This window comes from Schistocerca piceifrons, chromosome 7 (assembly GCF_021461385.2).
Source record: "Schistocerca piceifrons isolate TAMUIC-IGC-003096 chromosome 7, iqSchPice1.1, whole genome shotgun sequence".
NCBI classification, from domain to species: domain Eukaryota; kingdom Metazoa; phylum Arthropoda; class Insecta; order Orthoptera; family Acrididae; genus Schistocerca; species Schistocerca piceifrons.
The window spans coordinates 326,446,172-326,469,800 of NC_060144.1; the positions used below are offsets into that span (position 1 = coordinate 326,446,172).

At 45.9% G+C, this 23,629-nt stretch overlaps 1 protein-coding gene across 3 annotated transcripts in view; it reads right to left on the minus strand.

Moving 5' to 3' along the window:
* The window catches only part of LOC124804904 (BTB/POZ domain-containing protein 2-like), a 90,082-nt gene that overhangs the window by 40,418 nt on the left and 26,035 nt on the right, over positions 1–23,629 (minus strand). For all 3 annotated transcript variants that reach the window (XM_047265281.1, XM_047265279.1, XM_047265280.1), the window contains exon 4: positions 22,733–22,892. In XM_047265281.1, coding sequence (XP_047121237.1) covers positions 22,733–22,892 — 160 coding nt within the window. The remainder of the gene's footprint in view (positions 1–22,732; positions 22,893–23,629) is intronic.

Genomic DNA, 23,629 nt, shown 5'->3' on the forward strand with positions numbered 1-23,629 from the left:
CCTAACCTTCAATGCAGGGACTCCGGCCTCCACCACGACACTGTCACTGGACTCGTTCTAAGAGAACCTGTCGTTAGGCAAACACCACAGTGGTGCACTGCGTCGAGTAAACGCAACGCCAAGGGTGCCACTGAACCATAAACCACACTTCCATAGTCAAGGCGGGATTGAACAAGAGCTCTGTGGAGGTGCGGCAGCATAGAGCAATCTGCACCCCAGTTGGTGTTGCTCAGGCAGCGGAGAACACTGAGGTGCTGCCAGCATTCTCACTTAAGCTGATGAAGGTAAGATAGCCAAGTCAACTGGGCACCGAAAACCAGTCCTAAGAATCAATATGCCTCCACTACAGTGACTGGATCATCATTAAGATGAAGTTCTGGTTCTGGATGAACGGTACGACTCCGACAGAAGTGCATGACACATGACTTCACGGCTGAAAACTGGAAGCTGTGGGCTAGAACCCACGACTCCGCCTTGTGAATGTCTCCCCACAGGCGCCGCTCAGCAACACCAGTACTGGAGGAGCAGTAAGAAATGCAGAAGTCATCCGCATACAGAGAAGGTGAGACAGATGGCCCTACAGCTGCTGCAAGACCGTTAATGGTCACTAAAAATAGAGAGACACTCAATACAGAGCCCTGTAGGACTCAATTCTCCTGGATTTGGATGGACCTATGGGAGGCATCAACTTGGACATTGAAAGTACGAAGCAACAGGAAATTTTGGATAAAAATCGGGAGCGGGCCTCAGAGACCCCACTCGTATAATGTGGCAAGGATATGATGTCGCCTGGTCGTGTCATACACTTTTCGTAAATAAAAAAAGATGGCAACCAGGTGTTGGCATCTGGAAAAGGCTGTGCAGATGGCAGACTTGAGGGACACAAGATTATCAGTGGTAGAGCAACCCTGGCGGAAGCCGCCCTGACATGGAGCCAGTAGGCCATGTGACTTCACGACCCAAACCAACCGCCAACACACCATATGTTCCAGCAGCTTACAAAGAACATTGGTGAGTCTGACGGGCCAATAGCTATCCATCAGGCGGGTTTTTACCAGGTCTGAGCACCGGAATAATCGTGCTCTCCCACCACTGTGATGTAAAGATGCCATCATACCAGGTCCGGTTGAAGATGACAAGGAGATATCACTTATAGTCAGATGAGAGATGTTTAATCATCTGACTGTGGATCCGATCTGGCCCAGGAGCTGTGTCAGGGCAATGTGCCGGGGCAATGAGGAGCTCCCACTCTGTAAATAGGGCATGTAGTGAACGACATCACTTTCCCTTCCAGCTCAAATGGCTCTGAGCACTATGGGACTTAACATCTATGGTCATCAGTCCCCTAGAACTTAGAACTACTTAAACCTAACTAACCTAAGGACAACACACAACACCCAGTCATCACGAGGCAGAGAAAATCCCTGACCCCGCCGGGAATCGAACCCGGGTCCCTTCCAGCCACCATTTGAGAGTGCAAAAGGCTGGGAGGTAATTCTCCAATGCAGAGGCTCGAGCATAGTGCTCAGCAAAGTGCTCGGCAATCGCATTTTCGTCGGTAGATAACATGCCATTTATGTTAACACCGGGAACATCTGTTGGGGTCTGGTACCCGAAAACACGTTTTATCATTGCCAAGACTTGGGAAGGTGACGTATGGCACCCAATGGCCAAGACGTATCTCTACCAACACTCCTGCTTCCATCGTTTGAAAGGTGGCGAACGCGGGCACAGAGCTGTTTAGAAGCTATGAGGTGTTCCAGGGAAGGGTGCTGCTCATGTCACTGTAGAGCTTGTCAATGCTCCTTAATTGCTTCAGCGACTACGGGCGACCACCAACGGACTGCCTTTCGCCGTGGGCACCCTACAGAGCGAGGGATCATGTTTTCTGACACAGAAATGATAGTTGTAGTCACCTGCTCAAGCATCACATCGATGTTACCAGGTGCCAGAGATTCAATGGTGACAGCAGAGGTGATAGTTTCCTAGTCCGCCTCGTGTAAAACCCATCTGGGCAGGCGCCCATGGGCCTGACGCTAGGGCAGTGACAGGAAGATGGGGAAGTGATCACTACCACACAGATTGTCATGTGCTCTCCAGCGGACAGATGGGAGAAGGCCAAGACTGCAAACAGAGAGATTAATGGCCAAATATGTGCCATGTGCCATACTGAAATTTGTGGGGGTACCTGTATTTAAGAGGCAGAGATCGAGTAGTGACAGTAAATTTTTGACACATCTGCCTCTGCCAGTCAGCACAGTGCCACCCAACAAGGCTTTATGAGTGTTAAAATCTCCCAAAAGTATGAAAGGTTTAGGGAGTTGACCAATCAGTGCAGCTCCCGAGGTAGGTGGTGTGGGAGCAACAAGGAGGTAAGTCCCCCAGACCATCAAGTGGGCAGGTGTAGTCCTCTGGCTTGGAGAGTCGATGAGAATTCGCAGAACAGATGGGGCTACAACTGTTCTCGTAGTGGCGGTGTAATAGGAGGTCACAGCCACAAGATGTAGGGGCTCAGATTCCCTCTTAGCCTCAGGGTAGGTCAGTCAGTCCAGGGTCTTGTATTCCATGATTTTCCTTTTGCGCTGTAAAATCCTGCAGTCTGGCGAGCAAGGGGAACGATGCTCTCGGCAGTTGACACAGTGACACAGATGGGAGGTGGGGCACATGGACTATTGGGATGTGATGGACGACCACAATCTCGACAAGTGACGCTGGGAATACTGTGGGAAGACATATGGCCAGCACTTAAAGCACCGCATAGGGAGAGGATACATGGCTTTACATCACAGTGGTAGACCATCACCTTGACCTTCTCGGGCAATGTGTCATCCTCGAAGGCCAGGATGAAGGCAATGGTAGCAACCCATCGGACCCCGATGGATGTGCCGGACAAAATGAAAATGCCTCATCACTCTAAGTTTGTGCACAGCTCACTGTCAGAATGCAAAAGAAGGCCCCTGTGGAATATAATACCCTGGACCATATTAAAGCTCTTATGGGGCATGATGATAACGTAAACATCCCCCAGCTTGTCACAAGCAAGAAACGCCCGTGATTGGGCAGAGGATGCTGTTTTTATCAAGACTGGCCCTGATCACATCATATTGGACAAGCTCCCCCCCCCCCCCCCCCCAAACTTGTCCTCTACATGGTCTACAAAAAACAGTGGCTTCATCAAAACAAAAAAGTCCATCATTTCTTGTACATACGAGGTACCGCGGTGAATGTTCACTGCCATGCTTAGCCTGGCGTTCCTCCCATTGGTGTGGCCTGGGAGGGGAATGATTTAGGGTCGTACTTCCTTGCATTGTACTGAGTCTTAGAACACTTAGAGACTGCCGGTGTTTGATCACCAGCAAGTGATGATGTGGTACGCTTCATTGCACATCATCCATCCTGATGCCACCCACTCTGACCAGGGGATCTCCCCACGGGTGCCACCCACTTGCAGCAAAGGCCACCTGGCAGGATGGCCATTGCCGGGAGTCCCGATGTCCTAGGGTGACAGGCATCTACTCCTTGGCATACATGGGGAGTTAACAGCACAGGCAACAGCAGAGCTCTCCCTGTGTTGTCAGAGGGCTACAACCAATAGGGTACATGGTGGCCCCACTACAACGGACTGGCTACCGTGCTGGAGTCAGGTGCATCGTTGGCACATAAAGCAACACTGCAGAGTGCATGGTGGAAAATGCACCCAGGAAGGTGTGCTCGCCCAAGAGATGGAGAATGAAGGGACTGCGGTGTGACGATGAGAAAGCGGGCTATAGATCTCAAGGCACGATGGACATGATGCACCATGTAAGGCGCCCTTCCCCAATTGGCTTGCTCTTTGGAAAAATTTTGAAGAATGTAGTTCAAACCCTACAGGGGACCATCACATAAAGGCCGAAACGTGTGAGACTCCTTTTAGTCGCCTCTTACGACAGGCAGGAATACCTCGGGCCTATTCTTACTCCCGGACCCGCAGAAGTAATATGCTTATTACTGGCAGAAGTAAGCCGTGAGGACGGGGCGTGAGTCGTGCTTGGGTGGCTCAGTTGGTAGAGCACTTGCCCGCGAAAGGCAAAGGTCCCGAGTTCGAGTCTCGGTCCGGCACACAGTTTTAATCTGCCAGGAAGTTTCATATCAGCGCACACTCCGCTGCAGAGTGAAAATCTCATTCTGGGAATATGCTTATTGTTCTGGAGACACCAGGGAGGGGGACTTCTTGAGGGAGACAATCCCTGGCAGGTGTCAGAGAAGAGGGTTTCTTCTGAGGAGGAGCAGTTCCATGAGGGGAGGAAATGGGAACCACTCAGGGGGAGGAAAGGGAAAAGGGAAGAGGTATGGGGTATAGGGTATAGGAGACAGAACGACGATGACAACATGGATGCAGTGTAGCAGCAGCCGCCGAGCCGAGAGGACGTACAGCAGAGCAGCGGCAGCACTTGTGTTATAAACTGTAAATTAATTTAGTCTTTGGTTTTTGTTCATGTGATTCTGCAAAGAAATGACCTGTACGTGTGTACTTTACTGTGTTAGAAAATTAACCATAGTTTTTGTTTCTGTGTAAGTCTTGTGAATATCCTTGTGCAGGGCGGCTTCCTAGTTTAAATTTTCCATGTAGAGAAATTTATTTCTGTTTAATAGCTTGCAGTCTCAGAGAACAGTGAGAAATCTACACATCAACTTTTAGTGTTGCTTTATTCTCCTTTGGTATATTTTCAAAGTCAGTAGCACCATTTGAGACCTTATATCTATTTTACACACAGTACAATATGGCTAGGGACTGGGCTTGTTGTGAGCAGACACAAGGAGAGTTGGCTGCCGTCCATAAACAGCTGGAAGCTGAATTGGCTACCACTGACAAGCTTCTAGTTAATGCTCGAAGTTGCAGTGACATCGGGGTGCCAGTGACAAGACCTGTGACACCTTTGGTGTCACTGGAATCCCCTGGTGACCCAGATGTCGTTGCGGCTTCTGATACACAACATCTCACCGGCCTGTCCTCACTCCAGAGTGGGTGCCAGACAGTGGAGGGTTTGCGTGTCACTGGGCAGAAGGTGAAAGTGGGAATAGACTGGCTCCCTACATCTTAGCAACAAGTACAAGTGCTTCCCAGCGTTGTTGATAACTCTGAGCCAGCACGGGATGCCTCTCCTGTTGGGTCAGCGGTCGATTTTCCTGCCATTCCAGACAAGTACAGAGGGTGGGTATGCTAGTCATTGGGAGCTACAATGTTAGGCAGGTGAAGGAGCACCACAGGGAGATAGCAGGCAAGGTGGGAAAGATTCCACAGTGCATTCAGTACACTTGCCGGGAGGTCTCATCTGTGATGTGGAGGAGGCCCTGCTGGTGGCTATCAAGCACACTGGGTGCAACCGGCTGCATGTAGTTGCACATGTCGGCAGGAATGACACCTGCCACTTGAGTTCTGAGGCCATCCTCGGCTCCTTTCGGCAGCTGGCTGATTTGGTGAAGGCAACTAGCAACGCACATAGGTTGTAGGCTAAACTGTCTATTTGTAGCATCGTACCCAGGGTTGATTGCAGTCCTCTAGTTTGGAGCAGAGTGGAAGCTCTAAACCAGAGGCTCAGACGGCTCTGCAATTGTATCGGATGCGAATTTCTCAACCTCCACTATCGGCTGCAGAGTTTTAGGGTTCCCCTTAAAAGGTCAGGTGTGCACTACACGCAGGAAGTGGAGTACGTGTGACATGCACTTGGGGCTTTCTTAGGCTAGAGGACTCCTCCCTTGGAGCAAAGATGATTTGCCTACTAATTCAGCCTAAGTGACCTCAGAGAATCTCGGTTCTTGCAGGTCAGAGATAAACTAGATTAATATGATTTTAGTAAACTACAGGAGCATCCAAGAAATGGCCCCAGAATTAGTATCGCTTACTGAAGGTTATAATGCACAGATAGTATTAGGAACAGAAAGCTGGTTGAAGCCAGACAACGAAATCCTAAGTCCAGATGGGATTGTTTATGGTAAGGACAGGTTAGTCGCCATAGGTGGTGGCGTGTTTATTGCAGTAAAAAGTTAGACAAAATTTAGTGAGGTTATCATGGATTCCAAGTGTGAATTAATCTGGGTGAAATTGATTATCACGGATTCCAAATGCGAATTAAGCTGGGTGAAACTGAGTATCAAAGAATGGTCAAAAATGGTGATCGAATGCTTTCACAGACCACCTGGGTTAGGATCTGTAGTTGTAGAGTGCTTCAGACAGAACTTTCAGAATATCATTAGTAATTTTCCTGACCGTGTAGTTGTAATAGGGAGTGACTTCAACTTGCCAGGTATAGATTGGGAGTATTATATACCATCAAAACTGGTGCCAGAAACAGGGAATCGTGTGGCATTGTTCTGGATGTCTTGTCCGAAAATCACCTTGAGCAGATAGATAGAGAACCAACTCGTGAGGGTAATGTCTTAGACCTCCAAGGAACAAAAAGACCTGAACTTGTTGAATCACTTAACGTAGAGGAAGGTATCAGTGATCATAAGGCTGTGACAGCATCTATGATAACAGGTCCTACAAAGAATGTTAAGAAATGTAGGAAGATACATTTGCTCAGCAAGGGTGACAGGATACAAATTTCAGAATCTCTCAGCAGTCAGCACCAAATATTCAATGATGAGGATGAAGATGTGGAGAACAAGTGGAAAAAATTCAAAGGCATCATTCAATATGCCCTCGACAAGCATGTTCCAGGTAAAGTCTTAAGGGATGGGAAAGATCCACCATGGTTTAATAGCAGTGTTAGAAAAGCGTTACATAAACAAAGAGCCTTTCATTTCAGACTCAAGATAAGTAAAACCCTAGCTGACAAACAAAAGTTGAACAAAGCAAAAATGAGTGTAAGGAGAGACGCGCTCAATGATTTTGAAAGTAAGACGTTATCAACCAACCTGAGTAAAAACCATAAGAGATATTGGCGTACGTAAAATCAGTAAGTGGGTCAAAATCATCTATTCATTCTTTCAGCAAACACACTGGCACCAAAATGAAAGAGAGAAGGGCAAAATACTGAATTCGGTCTTCCGAAGTTGTTTCACTGCGGAAAATTGCATACTGTCCCTCCTTTCAATCGTCGTGTGAACATCAAAATGGCAGATATTGAAATAACCAAATGCAGAATTGAAAAGCAGCTACAATTTCTTAGTAGTGGAAAGGCTTTAGGGACCAGATGAGATACCTATTAGATTCTATAAAGATTATGCAAAAGAACTTGCTCCCCTTCTAGCAGTAATTTATCGTAGATCGCTTGAGCAACGAATGGCACCTAACGACTGGAAAAAAGCGCAGGTCATTCCCATTTTTAAGAAAGGCCGTAAGTCAGATCCACACAATTATAGACCTATATCGTTGATGTCAATCTGTTGTAGAATTATGGAACATGTTTTATGCTCAAGAATTGGGACGTTCTTGGAAAATGAACATCTCCTCTATAAAAATCAACATGGATTCTACAAACAGAGATCCTGCGGAACTCAGATTGCTATATCCTTGATTTCAAGTAAGGCATCTGACAATGTCCCACATTGCTGTTTAATGAAAAAAAAAAAAATAATAATAATAATAATAATAATAATAATAAATAAAAAAAGAACAAAACAAAACAAAAAAAAAAGAGCTTACAGAGTATCGGAGCAGACCTGCGACTGGATTCAGGACTTTCTTGCAGATAGAACTTAACATGTCGCTCTTAATGGAACTAAATTGACAGATGTAAAGGTAGTATCCGGAGTACCACATGGAAGTTTGATAGGACCATTGCTGTTTACAATATATATAAATGATCTAGTAGAAAGCATCAAATGCTCTTTAAGGCTATTCACAGATGATGAAGTTGTTTATACCAAAGTAGCAATGCCAGAAGATAGTAAGAATTTGCAGAACAACCTGCAGAGAATTGATGAATGGTGCAGACTCTGGCAGTTGACCCCGAATGTAAATAAATGTAACATATTGCGCATACATAGAAAAGACAAACACTTGGAGACAGCATCTGCTGTAAAATATCTAGTCATAACCATCCAGAGCGACCTTAAGTGGAATGACCATATAAAACAGATAGTGGGAAAAGCAGACACCACACTCAGATTCATCATAAGAATCTTAAGTAAATGTAAATCATCCATGAAAGAAGTGACTTATAAGGCACTTTCCCACCAGATTCTTGAGTATTGTTCATCTATCTGGGATCCCTATCACATAGGACTGATAGAGGAGATAGAGAAGATCCAACGAAGAGTGGCGTGTTTTGTCATGGGATCGTTTAGCTGGCGAGAGAGTGTTAGAGAGACGCTAAACAAACTCCACTGGCAGAAATTACAAGAGAGGCGTTGTACATCACGGAGTGATTTATTATTGAAATTTCCAGACAGCACTTTTCAGGAGTCAGACAACATATTACTTACCCCCACATACATCTTGCATATTGACCACAAGGAGAAAATTCTCGAAATGCAGAGGCTTACTGACAATCATTCTTCCCATGCACTATTTGCGAGTGGAACAGGGTAGGTGGGATCAGATAGTAGTACCGAAAGTACGCTCCGCCACACACCATTAGGTGGCTTGCGGAGTATGATGTAGATGTAGATGCAACAAAAGAGAAGGGTGACATTAAAGACACCGGGTCAGAGTAAGATGGACAGTCAAGAGTTTTCTATTCTGAATCTTCCTTTCCATTTCATTGCTCAGGCAATCCAGAGAGTGAGGAGAGTAAAAGTCAGATCAGTTCATGCATTTGGATGGTGGGGTGCGAGGCTCTCCATGTGGAGAGTGCACCCACAATTGCCTCATCACATTGCGAAGACATGTGACCAAAACAGAGATGCTGGTAACAGCATATTGAGGTGGATAAAGGGTTTCACGTCACAATGGTAAACCATAAACTCTATTTCTTTCGGATGGTATCCCCCTCAAAAGCCAGAATGAAAGTGTCAATATCAACACAATTGTCCTTAGAACCTCTGGACTCGCCAGATGAAATGAATGTCGTGCAGTGCCAGGTTAGTCCTTGGTTCCTAACCAGACTGAAGGACGAGATCCGCATGGAACATAATAACCTGGGTCATATTTAAGGACTAGTGAGGAGTGATGACCACCAGGATGTCTTAAGTGCCCACAAACACAAAGAGAGGCTGACTTACTGGCAGAACCTCATTTAATCAGTAGGGAACCACATCGCATCTTACTGAGTGAGTCTACTTCACTAAACTTATCTTCTGTGTGTTCGACAAAAAAGAGGAGTTTAATAGTGGTGAAAATTTCCCCATCTGTCCTGGAACAAACCAGGTAAGGGGAAAAGGGTTTCACCCCAATCTGGAGGACCTGGCCTTCCTCCTAGAGGATGGCCAGTGATGAGAAGGCAGAGGAACCAAGAGAAGGGCCAGGCAGAGAACTGTTCCTTTCTGATGAGATGGTCCGAGACAAGTGGCCAGAAGTGTGGAACTTAACATGCTACATGTGCAGAGCATCTGGCCTGGTACAACCCACTATGATCAGGAGTCACCCCATGGGTGCCACCCAGTCGTAGCCAGGGCTACCTGGCACGGTGGTACTTGCCTGGCTGGGGGAACAACCCACACTGGAGATGCTAGGGAGAGAGTTCTTCCCCAAGTGGCTCACACTACAGAAACAATTTAGAAAGGGGGGGTCAAACACCAAGGGCAACCTGAAAAAGACAAAACAAAAAAATAAAAGGGAGAGTGAATAAGCAAGACAAGAGCATAAAGGAATGGCTGGGTTGTCATACAGGGAAACACCAAGGGAGATAGAGGAGGTGGAGAGGGAGGAGCTAGCATGGAAAGCAGTGGACATCGGGATGGGAAAGCAGCCTGGGAGAGAAGAGAGGTTGCAACAACTCAGAACCCCATGTGCATCACACACATAGCCACAAAAGAGATTACGGGACAGGGATGGGAGGAGGGGGGATAGACGGCAGAGGGAGGGGGGTGAGGGGAGGCGAGGCATATCACATTCACAAGACTGGAGGCAGACCCACGACTTGCCAGAAGATTTCTGCACCACGAAAATGAACATACGGAGAGCAACAAGACATCCGTTCAATGACTTTGAAGGGGGTTTTGGTCTTACATAAAACCGGTAAATGGTTCTAAATCATCTATTGAGTTCCTCAGTGACCACAAAGGCACCAAAATGGAAGATAACAGAGGTAAGACCGGATACGGAATTTGATCTTCCATAGTTGTTTCACTGTGGAAGATCGTAATATGGCCCATCCTTTCAATCATCATACAAATGTCAAAATGGCAGATACTGAGATAATCAAACACAGAATAGTAAAACAACTACAATAGGTCAGTAGTAGAAAGGCATCAGAGTTAGATGAGATATCTGCAAGATCCTACAAAGATTATGTGAAAGACATGCTCCTCTTACAGCAGCAGTTTATCATAGAACAGGGGAGAAATGAAGGGAACCTAGAGATTGAAAAAAATAGCAGAGGTCATTCCTTTTTTTCAAGAAGGGTCGTAGGACAGATTCGCATAATTACAGGCCTATATCATTGAAATCAATCAGCTGTAAAATTATGGAACCAGTTTTGTGCTCAAGAATTATTACATTTTTAGAGAACAAAAATCTCCTCTATCAAAATCAACATGAATTCTCCAAAAATATATCATGAAAAACTCAGCTCATTCTGTTCTTCCATAAGATGCTTAATGTTGTAGACAATAATGCTCAGGTTGGTGCCATGTTCCTTGACTTTGGTTGGTTGGTTGGTTGGTTGGTTGGTTGTTTGAGGTTAAAGGGACCAAACAGCAAGGTCATCAGTCCCTTGTTTCAAATAGACTCCATTCTGCTAACAGGACATCTCAGAAAAGTCAGAACAATAAAACGGAAAAAGGGGAAACGTAAAAGGGCAGTCACGTTGTCATTAGTAAAAACAAATGAGGGAAGTTGGCAAGAGAACGAACCCAACACTATGCTGAAGCTGCATAGGCAAGACCACCTGTGACTTAAAAGGTACAACTGCTATAATGCAGAAAGTACGTATGGGAATAGAAAAACTTACCAAGCCTTAAAAAGAAGGGGTAAAAACAGAGTAAAAGGGAAAGAAAAGAGGATTCCGGTCAGGGAGGTGAATCGGGAATCTCTGAACACTGCCTACAGTGGAAGACACCCAAACACTCACCGCCCTGCCCCAACACCAGAGGGAGATTAAAAACTTTAAAACTGAGAATAAAAACCACTCTCCCGGAGGAAACCTAGAACCAGAGAGACCATCCGGGAATCGTCAGCCAACATCAAAGGTAACGTGTGGGGGAGTCTGTACTTAGCACGCAGAGCCAAAAGAAGGGGGCATTCAACCAAAATGTGGGCCACTGACTGGAAGGCTCCACAACCACATAGCGGGGGTGGCTCATCACGCAAAAGGAAACCATGGGTCAGCCTGGTATGGCCAATCCGGACACGACACAGTGTGGTCGAGTCCTTGCGGGAGAGGCGAAAGGAAGAACGCCATGGGCCTGGATTCACCTTAATTGCACAAAGTTTATTAGACAGTGGAGTAGCCTCCCAAGAATGGGCCCATGACTGTGCAAAGTGGGATTTGATGTGAAGCCGTAAATCCGCTGCAGGAGGGGTTACAGAAAATGGGGGGTAAGTAACTGCTCCCCCAGCCAAACGATCAGCGAGCTCATTACCCGGGATACCCACATGGCCCGGGACCCATAGGAAGTCAATGGAACAAGCAGCACGGTGAAGATCAGCGAGATGGTCATGGATGGCAGAGACCAAGGGATGGCGCGAAAAACACCGGTCAATAGCAAGAAGGCCACTCATCGAGTCCGTACATAACAAAACGCGGTTGTGTTGGGATTGTTTAATAAAGGTAAGGGCCCGGGAAATTGCCATCAATTCCGCAGTAAACACCCCACATGAGGGTGGCAGCAGATGATTTTCTGTTCCAACAAAGGACGTGAAGGCATACCCAACATGATCAGCAGATTTAGAGCCATCAGTGTAAAAAACAACAGCATCCCGAAACTCCCATAAAATTTGGCGGAAAAAGGAACGAAACACCACCGGGGGAATGGAATCTTTCGGACCGCGGCGGAGATCCATCCGAATTCGAGGCCGAGGAACTAACCAAGGAGGAGTGGAGGGGAGGGAGCGAGGAAGACAGGACAAAGAAGGAAGCCGAAAATCACGGTTAAGAGACGCAAGGCGCAGCCCAACCGGTAAACCCGCCCGAGGGCGGGAGTCGGGCGGACGACGTCCATGGTCTGGGAATAGGATAGAATAGGAAGGATGGGCGGGAGAAGAACGGATTGTAAGGGCATAAGACACCAGAAGCTGTGACCGCCGAACAGAAAGGGGGGGGGATCCCAGCTTCAACCAGGAGACTATCAACAGGGCTAGTAGGGAAGGCACCGGTGGCCAAACGGATACCACGATGGTGGACTGGATCCAGCACCGGCAGCGTGGAAGGAGCAGCTGAACCATAAACTTGACAACCATAGTCCAAACGTGACAGAACTAGAGCACGATAAAGACGGAGGAGGAGGGAACAGTCCGCACCCCAAGAGGAGTGGGCAAGGAAGCGAAGGACATTGAGTTTACGGAAACATCCTACCTTCAGGAGTCTGATATGGGGCAGCCAAGTGAGCTTGTTGTCGAAAAGAAGACCTAGGAAATGAAACTGTGGAACCACAGGCAATCTTTGTGCAGCGAGATAGAGCTCTGGATCAGGGTGGACCGTAGTACGGCGACAGAAGTGGACCTCCCGCGATTTTAAAGGAGAGAATTCAAACCCGTGTGAGAGGGTCCATGCAGAGGCACGCCGTATAGCCACCTGGAGCTGCCGTTCTGCAGATGGCATCGAGGAGGAACTAACCCAAATGCAGAAATCATCCACATACAGGGCAGGGGCGACCAAGGGACCGACAGAGGCCACAAGTCCATCGATAGCAATGAGGAAAAGAAGGACACTCAAGACAGAACCCTGTGGGATGCCCGTCTCCTAGGTCCGTGGAGAACTAAAAGCAGTACCAACTCGAACTCTGAATGACCGATGGATCAGGAACTGGCGGATAAAAATCGGGAGTGGGCCCCGAAGACCCCACTGATGAAGGGTTAGTAAGATGTGATGGCGCCAGGCCGTGTCATAGGCCTTGCAAAGGTCAAAAAACACTGCAACCAAATGGCGGCGCTGGGAAAAAGCCTGCCGAACTGCGGATTCCAAGCGAAGTAAATGATCGATTGGAGATCGTCCCTCTCGAAAGCCACACTGGTAAGGGGACAATAGATCCCGAGATTCGAGGACCCAAGTGAGCCAATGGGCTACCAGCCGTTCAAGTAACTTACAACCAACATTGGTCAAACTAATTGGCCGATAGCTGTCAACAGATAGGGGGTTCTGACCAGGCTTAAGGACAGGAACCACAATGCTATCCCTCCACTGAGAAGGGAAGTCACCCTGGAGCCAGATACGGTTAAACACCCAAAGAAGATGGTGCCGTTGTGGAGCACTGAGATGTTGAAGCAGCTGGTTATGAATGGAATCTGGGCCAGGGGCCGTATCATGAGAAGAAGATAGAGCAGAAAGAAATTCCCATTCAGTGAAAGGTTCGTTGTAAGATTCTGACTCACAAGTGGTGAAACATAAGGTGACAGCTTCAGCCTGCTGTTTTTGATGAAGGAAAGCAGCTGGATAGGAGGCCGACGCTGATGCCACTGCAAAATGGGTCGCAAGATGTTCTGCGAGAACTAATGGGTCCGTACAAATGCCATCTGGGAGGTGAAGGCCTGGGAGGGTGGACTGCCGATGGCAACCTTGGAGAGAGCGAAGTGTAGCCCATACCCGTGACAGAGGGACAGTGGAACCAAGGGAAGAAACGAATCATTCCCAACATATCCGCTTGCTCTGTTTGATTAAATAACGGGCTTTAGCGCGAAGGCGCTTAAAGGTAGAAAGGCTGGCTACAGAAGGGTGCCTCTTAAAGTGTTGCAAAGCTCGACGGCGATCACGGATGGCAATGGCAATGGCCGTACTCCACCACGGGACTTGCCGAAGACGAAACTGTCCAGATGAGCGCGGGACAGCAAGGTTAGCAGCGCGAACAATCGCGTCAGACACGTCATGTAGGACGTGATCAATACAACCCGACAAAGAGGGAGAAAACTCGACCTGTGCAGTGTATAGAGGCCAATCGGCGCGGTGGAAAGACCAACGAGGTAACCTGTCCATCGGGGAGCGGGAAGGGAGCGTGATAATCAATGGGAAATGGTCACTATCACAAAGGTCGTCGTGTGGCGACCAGTGTAATGAAGGGAGGAGAGAGGGAGAAGAAAGAGAAAGATCAATGGCAGAAAAGGTACCATGACCAGCACTGAAATGAGTAGGGGAGCCATCATTAAGAAGGCACAGGTCGTGGTCTGCAATAAATTGGTCTATAAGAAGACCTCGTCTAGATGGAAAGGCACTGCCCCACAAAGGATGATGAGCATTAAAATCCCCAAGGAGGAGGAAGGGGGGAGGAAGTTGCTGAAGAAGGGTGGTTAAGGCAGCAGGTGTAAGAGTCCTGTCAGGAGGGAGATAAAGATTGCATACTGTGACTGCAGAGTCTAAGTGGACCCTAACAGCAACCGCTTCCAATGTAGTTTGAAGAGGAATCCACGTGCTAGCAATGTCTGTACGGACCAACGTACAAACGCCACCAGAAGCTCGCAAGGGTCCGACCCGATTTCGACAGAAAACACGGAACCCACGGAGGGTCGGTGAGTGAGCATCAGTAAAATGAGATTCCTGGAGAACCACACAAGCTGCTGAGTAGGACGAAAGAAGGGATTTCAATTCCGGAAGGTGACGATAGTAGCCATTACAATTCCATTGGAGAACCACAGAACGATGGTTTAAATGAGGGCTGAACACGCTAAATCCAGTCATACCGCCGGGTCCCCACCCGTCACCGACAAGGAGGGGGCGACATCCACAAACGACAGGTCAGAATCCGGTTGTGAAGTCGGGGAAGGGACCTCCGGTGACACCAGAGGCTCTTTGTCCCGGGACTTATGTTTCTTCTTCTTTTCAGGCTGAGATCGAGGAGGGCTGTGTGGCATAATGGAGCCAGCTGCAGCAAGATCAGGAACAGAAAGAGACCGGGCGACCTGGGGGCCGATAGACCGCGGCTCTCGCGGTCGCCGCGCTGCAGCAGACCTTTGACCTGGAAGGTGCCGGGAAGGGGCATCCTGGGAGAGGCGCCCTTGACCGGCAGACGCCGAAGGAGTGGGACACTTCTCCGGCTGGGGAGGGGGAGCAGCGCCCAGAGAAGGTGTGGGAGCCGCAGGGGAGTGGGGAAGGAGAGGGGTCCGGGATGGGGGTAAGGAAGGGGGAGGAAGGGATGAAGATGTAACCAAGGCGTAACTAGATGTCATGGACACAGGGTGCAATCGTGCATATTTCTTACGGGCCTCTGTGTAGCTTAAACGATCAAGGGACTTATACTCCTGTATCTTTTTTTCTTTCTTATAGACTGGGCAATCTGCTGAACGTGGAGAATGACTACCATGACAATTTACACATACAGGAGGGGGAACACAGGGACTCCCCTCATGGAGTGGACGTCCACAGTCACCACAGAGAGGGTCCTGGGAACAGCGAGAAGACATGTGGCCAAAACGCAAGCACTTAAAACACCGCATAGGAGGTGGGATGTACGGCTTCACATCACAGCGATAGACCATAATCTTAACTTTCTCAGGAAGGGTATCCCCTTCAAAGGCCAGGATAAAGGCACCAGTATCAATACGATTATCTTTAGGACCCTTCTGAACACGCCGAACAAAGTGAACACCCCGCCGTCCGAGATTGTCCCGAAGTTCCTCATCAGTTTGAAGGATGAGGTCTCTGTGAAAAATCACACCTTGTACCATATTTAGAGACTGGTGAGGGGTAATGGACACGGGAATTGTGCCAAGATGGGTACAGGCACGAAGGGCCGCAGATTGGGCAGCCGAAGCAGTTTTTATCAGCAACGAACCCGACCGCATTTTGCTCAGGGAGTCCACTTCGCCGAACTTGTCTTCAATGTGTTCCACAAAGAATAAAGGTTTGACACTGGTGAAAGTATCTCCATCAGTCCTGGTGCAAACTAGATAACGGGGGAAAGGTTTTGCCCCTAGACGACGGGCCTGACCCTCCTCCCAGGGGGCAGCCATGGAAGGGAAGGCCGAAGAGGCAAGAGAAGCAGCACTTGAGGAATCAGTACCACGCAGAGAGACGGCTGCAGAAGAGCGGCCAGAGTTTTGGACCCGTATGCCTTTCATCTGCATAGCGTCCGCCCTGATACCACCCACTCCGATCAGGGGCTCTCCTCACGGGCGCCACCCAGCCACAGCAAGGGCCGTCTGGCACGGCGGCCATTGCCGGGAGTTCCGATGCTCCAGGATGACGAGCAACCACTCCAAGGCATGCATGAGGAGGTCACAGCTCAGGTATCAGAAGTGTGATCCCTGTGTGTTCAGGGGGCTCAACCAAAAGGGTACATAGCGACCCCACCACACGGGCTGGCTACCGTGCTGGCTATGCACCCTAGCATCAGACAACGACGTAAAAGAAAAGGTGGAATGTACTAGGAGGGTGCACGTCGGAGACACTAGGTAAGGTGCTCTTCCCCAAATGGCTCACACTATGGAAGAGAAATTTTGGAATGGAGGTCAAACCCCAGAGGGGGACCAAGGAATGCCAAAAGGAGGAGATGATTACGCAACAAAGCCGGAGTGTAAAACCAACAGAACCAGGAGGATAGCGGGGGCCAACATAAGCAAGGACACCAGTAGAGGGAGAGGAGAGGGCGAGAGGAAAGGGGTATGGAGGGGAAAGGAGGGGAAGGGAAAGGAAATGCAGCGCGGGAGAGAAAGAAGGCTGCAATGGCTCGGGGGCCCGTGCTCGCCACGCACGTATCCACAAAAGAGTTGTGGACCCCCTGGGGGGCCTTGACTTTGGGACGGCATTTGACACCATCCCGCACCGCTGTTTTATGAAAAAGAGAAAGAGAGAGAGAGAGAGAGAGAGAGAGAGAGAGAGAGAGAGAGATGGAAAGGTAATTTCCAGAGTACCCTAAGGAACTATGACAGGACCACTACTGTTTACAATGTACATAAATAAACTAGCAGGAAGTGTCAGAAGCTCATTAAGACTGTTTGCAGATGATTCAGTTGTCTATAAGAAAGTAGCTTTGCCAGAGGACGGTATCAATTTACAGAATGAGCAACAGAGGATTGATGAACTGTGCAGATTCTGGCAGTTAACCCTGAATTGAAATAAATGTAACATATTGAGCATACATATGAAAAGAAATCCCCTACTGCACAACTACTGACGGCAAGACGGCAAATTGCTCGAAACAGTATCTATCATAAAATATCTAGAAGTAACTATCCAGAGTGACCTTAAGTGGAATGACCACGTAAAACAAATAGTAAGAAAAGCAAATGTAAGACAGAGTCTCATAGGAAGAATCTTCAAGAAATGCAACTCACCCACAAAAGCTTACCGGGCACTTGTTCCACCGATTCGTGAGTATTATTCATCAATCTGGGACTCATACCAGGTAGGAGTGATAGAAGAGAGAAAATAAGATACAATGAAGAGTAGCGCGTTACATCACAGGATCATTCAGTCGGCACAGAGATACTCAACAAACTCCAGTCGTATACGCTACAAGAGAGCATTGTCCAATGCAGAGGGGTTTATTATCGAAATTTCAAAACTCTGGGAAGAATTGGACAACATATTACTTCCTCCCACTTACATCACACAAAATGACTGTGATGAGAAAATTTGAGATATTAGAGCTAAAACAGGGTCTTACGAACAATTAATCTTCCCACATGCCTTTCGCAAGCAGAACAAGAAAGGGAGGAATCACTTAGTGGTATCAGAAGTACCCCCGCCACACACTGTCAGCTGGCTTGTGGAGTACTGATGTAGAGTTAGACAGAGCATTAAAAACTTACACTTAGAAAGGTGTTCCATATCCCTAAATGCATCACAAACACAACAATGCAAGGATGTACACAATGACCTTCAATACTGCAACCAAGATCCACTAGGTGTCATATCCAAACTCTTGAATGGCAATGAGACTTGGCCCCACTACTATGAGCCAGAGAGCAAAGGCCAATGAATGCACTGTAGGCGTACAGCCAGGATCAGCTGAAGTAGTTCTGTACAGCACCTTCAGAAGGAAAACACATAGCCACAGCCTTTTGGAACAAGGATGGAAACAGGGACCACCGTTAACAGAATGCTGTAAGTTGAGACTCTTCGGAGGCTGCACTGTGCAGTTCAAAAGTAACTGCCAAGGAAATGGATGAAAGAAGTGCTCCTGCAACAAGATAATGCTTTTCCCCATACAAGTTGGAGAACAATGGCTGCCACTGCAAACAGTGGTTTCCCCATACTGCCACTTTCATCGTATTCTCCTGAGTTGGCCCTTTCTGACTGTCACTACTGATTGTGGCTATGAGGAAAATATGGAACAGACATCATTTCGCAGATGTCCTGGAACTGCGAGTAGCTGTCCTGCGGTGGGTATGATGTACTCCAAAAAACTGGTTAGAGGAGGGTCAACAGAGGTTACAAGATTGTTGTAATATAACGGCGATTGTGTTGAGAAAGAGCATGTATATGCCATGGGATACAGGATCTTAAGGAGAGAGAGAGAGAGAGAGAGAGAGAGAGAGAGAGAGAGAGAGAGAGAGAGAGAGAGGCCTTTAAGTAGAATATCATGATAATGTTTTGAAAGAAGTGTACCATGCGAAGCTTCAAAGGAAGACATCAGAATATTTTGGAGAATGTAACACTAGCAAAAAAAATTCACAAATATTAAAAATTTCACAAGCCGAGAACTTTCAATGGTCAGAAGAAATTTATCTGGACACCATACATAACTGCACTCTACTAGCTGGAATGAAAAACAGAAGATGAAAGTTGAAAAGTTAAATGTATCCTTTTTTAACCTTTTTTTGAACTTTATCTCCATATTTACAGCACTCACTCAATGTTTTTACTCATAATTAAATACTGTGTCCCAGACTTTAGAATCTGTTCAGTGTCATAGATTGTTGTTCACTCTACCACAGGGCAGGCAACTGACCAATGTCAATTCTAATTAGCTATCTGCCAATTCATAATAAATAAGACCTTGAAGATGCTATCAACCAGAAATTGAAAAGACTCACAAGCAGCAAAGAATGAAAACATTTCTAAAAACATGTAGAAGGTAATTTTATTAATGAATGATACCACTACAGAAATGCATATATTATTATTTTTTTTTTTTTTTTTTACTGTCTGTTCATCATATGGCACATATTTAGTTATTATTATGAAATGCAGAAATATGTGATGTGGAGTATTACTTTCAACCTAGATTCCCGAAAGGAAGTGCCCTACCCACAACTATGTGCATAAAAATAAAATTTAACACTTGTTTTCACATTGTTACTGTTGTTATGGTCTTCAATCGAGAGACTTGTCTGATGCATCACTCCATCCTACTCTATCCTGTGCAAGCTTCTTCACCTTCGCCTTACTGCTGCAACCTACATCCTTCTTAATCTGCTTTGTGTATTAATCTCTTGGTCTCCCTCTATGATTTTTACCCTCCATGCTTCCCTCCAATACTAAATTGGTGACCCCCTGATGCCTCAGAAAGTGTCCTATCAACCGATCCCTTCTTCTAGTCAAGTTGTGCCACAAATTCCTCTTCTCCCCAATTCCATTCAGTACCTCCTCATTAGTTTCATGATCTACCCATCTTCTTAGTACCACATTTCAAAAGCTTCAATGCTCTTCATGTGTAAACTATTTATTGTCCATGTTTCACTTCCATACATGGCTACACTCCAAATACTTTCAGGAAAGACTTCTTGACCTTTAAATCTATACTCGATGTTAACAAATTTCTCTTCTTCAGAAACGCTTTCCTTGCCATTACCAGTCTGTGTTTTATATCCTCTTTACTTCGACCATCATCAGTTACTTTGCTCCCCAAATAGCAAAACTCCTTTACTACATTAAGTGTCTCATTTACTAATCTAATTTCCTCAGCATAACCCGACTTAATTCGATTACATTCCATTATCCTCGTTTTGCTTTTGTTGATGTTCATCTTATACCCTCCTTTCAAGACACTGTCCATTACGTTCAACTGCTCTTCCAAGTCCTTTGCTATCTCTGACAGAATTACAATGTCATCGGCGAACCTCAAAGTTTTTATTTCTTCTCCATGGATTTTAATACCTACTCCGAATTTCTCTTTTGTTTCCTTTACTACTTGCTCAATATACAGATTGAATAGCATCGGGGGGAGGCTACAACCCTGTCTCACTCCCTTCCCAACCACTGCTTCCCTTTCATGTCCCTCGGCTCTTATAACTGCCATCTGGTTTCTGTACATATTGTAAATAGCCTTTCGCTCCCAGAATTTTACCCCCGCCACCTTCAGAATTTGAAAGAGAGTATTCCAGTCAACATTGTCAAAAGCTTTCCCTATATCTACAAATGCTAGAAACGTAGGTTTGCCTTTCCTTAATCTTTCTTCTAAGATAAGTCGTAGGGTCAGTATTGCCTCATGTGTTTCAACATTTCTACGGAATCCAAACTGATCTTCCTCGAGGTCGGCTTCTACCACTTTTTCCACTTGTCTGTAAAGAATTCGTGTTAGTATTTTGCAGCCTTGGCTTATGAAACGGATAGTTCGGTAATTTTCACATCTGTCAACACCTGCTTTCTTTGGAATTGGAATTATTATATTCTTCTTGAAGTCTGAGGGTATTTCACCTGTCTCATACATCTTGCTCACTAGATGGTAAAGTTTTGTTAGACCTGGCTTCCCAAGGCTGTCAGTAGTTCTAATGGAATGTTGTCTACTCCCGGGGCCTTATTTCAACTTAGGTCTTCCAGTGCTCTGTCAAACTCTTCACGCACTATCATATCTCCCATTTCATCTTCACCTACATTCTGTTCCATTTCTATAATATTGTCCTCAAGAACATCGCCCTTGTATAGACCCTCTATATACTCCTTCCACCTTTCTGCTTTCCCTTCTTTGCTTAGAACTGGTTTCCATCTGAGCTCTTGATATGCATGCAAGTGGTTCTCTTTTCTCCAAAGGTCTCTTTAACTTTCCTGTAGGCACTATCTATCTTACCCCTAGTGATACATGTCTCTACATCCTTACATTTGTCCTCTACCCATCCCTGCCTAGCCATTTTGCACTTCCTGTCGATCCTGGTTTTGAGGCGTTGGTTTCCTTTCGCCTGCTTCATTTACTACATTTTTATATTTTCTTCTTTTATCAATTAAATTCAATATCTCTTCTGTTATCCAAGGATTTCTACTAGCCCTCGCCTTTTTACAGACTTGCTCCTCTGCTGGCTTCACTATTTCATCTCTCAAAGCTATCCATTTTCTTCTACTGTATTTCTTTCCCTAATACTCTCACTGAATCTCTCTACAACCTCTGGTTCTTTCAGGTCCCATCTCTTTCAGTTCCTACCTTTTTGCACTTTCTTCAGTTTTAATCTACAGTTCATAACCAATAAACTGTGGTCAGAGTCCACATATGCCCCTGGAAATGTCTTACAATTTAAAACATGTTTCCTAAATCTCTGTCTTACCATTATATAATCTATCTGAAACCTTCCAGTGTCTCAGGCCTCTTCACATATACAACGTTGTTTCATAACTCTTAAACCAAGTGTTAGCTATGATTAGATTACGCTCTGTCCAAAATTCTAACAGGCAGCTTCCTCTTTTATTCCTTATCCCTAGTCCATTTTCACCAATTACTTTTTCTTCTCTTCCTTTTCCTACTATCGAATTTCAGTCCCCCATGACTGTTAAATTTTTGGCTCCCTTAACTATCTGAATAATTCCTTTTATCACATCATGGGTGTGGGCTCGTGTCTATCTTGACTACAAAATGCTTTCACTATGCTATTCGTAGTAGCTTACCCACTTTCCTATTGTTTTCTTATTCATTATTAAACCAACTCCTGCATTGTCCCTATTTGATTTTGTATTTATAATCCTGTATTCACCTGACCAGAAGTATTGTTCCTCCTGTCACTGAACTTCACTAATTCCCACTATATCTAACTGTAACCTATCCATTTCCCTTTTTAAATTTTCTCACCTACCTGCCCAATTAAGGGCTCTGACATTCCACGTCCCGATGCATAGAACACCAGTTTTCTTTCTCCTGATAATGACGTCCTCCTGAGTAGTCCCTGTCTGGAGATCCGAATGAGGGACTATTTTACCTCCAGAATATTTTACTCAAGAGGACACCATTATCACTTAACGATACAGTAAACCTGCATACCCTCAGGAAAAATTATAGCTGTAGTTTCCCCTTGCTTTCAGCCATTCACAATACCACTACAGCAAGGCCGTTTTGGTTGATGTTACAAGGCAAGATCAATCATCCAGACTGTTACCCCTGCAACTACTGAAAAGGCTGCTGCCCCTCTTCAGGTACCTCATGTTTGTTTGGCCCCTCAAAAGATACACCTCCTTGTGGTTGCACCTATGGTACAGCTATCTGTATTGCTGAGGCATGCAAGCCTCCCCACCAACGGCAAGGTCAATGGTTCATTGGGGGTTTTCACATTAGTTATCAGGTAATAAGTCCGAAGTTAAACCAATAGCCTATGAATACGTATCAGAGCATAACAGAATAAAATTAAACTACTCACCTCTCTGTCAGTAAGCAATCCTGACTGGGCAGCCCCAATGGCAAACTCTTCCACTGTCATAAGAGGAAAGCGTACCAATGACAGAGCACGGCCAAGTACAGATCGCTGATTTTCTGGGGTGATAGGCAGCTGTTGTCTTGCACATTCACATTCAGACCACCTGTCACATTTTAAGTAATGGTTAATTTTGAACTCAGAGAGTAGAATTATAAGCATCTACATTACGAAACATTACATATAAAGGTCAGCAACACCGAGTACATAAACTGTAAATATATAAACAATTCATCCACCCACCCTCCACCCCCCCCCCCCATCTTACATATATACTACCTTTTATGGAAATGAAGCTCCAATGAAACATCACAACATATTGTAACTCCTATTACAGAAAGTAAATGAAACCTTCGAACATGTGATACGATTAGCGACATGTAATAAATTAATATTGAACATAAAAGAAAGAAACAGTATGAATTTCAGCATAAGGAGAGAAAAACAACTCTGTCACATTAAGCATATATGAAAAAATTATAAACTGTTTAACAAACTTGAAGTTTCAGGAATGAGCTTGTCAACTAACATGGGATGAGAATACAAAGATACTGGCAAAAAGAACATCATCAGCTTGTTATGCTCTCAGGGTCTTAGAACCCATTTGCAAAAGCCAATATCTTGTAACATACTAAGCCTATGTACACTCAGTCCTCAGTTATGGGATTCTTTTTTGGAGATCAAAGGCACAAAACATGAACACAGTTTTAGAACTGTGTAAAAGAGCCACATGAATAATAACTAGAAGTTGTACTTGGACTCATTGTAAATAGCTGTTTAAAATATTGGGCAACCTTGTTGCACCAAGTTATTGCACCCTCCAGTCTGTGGCGCACAGCATAA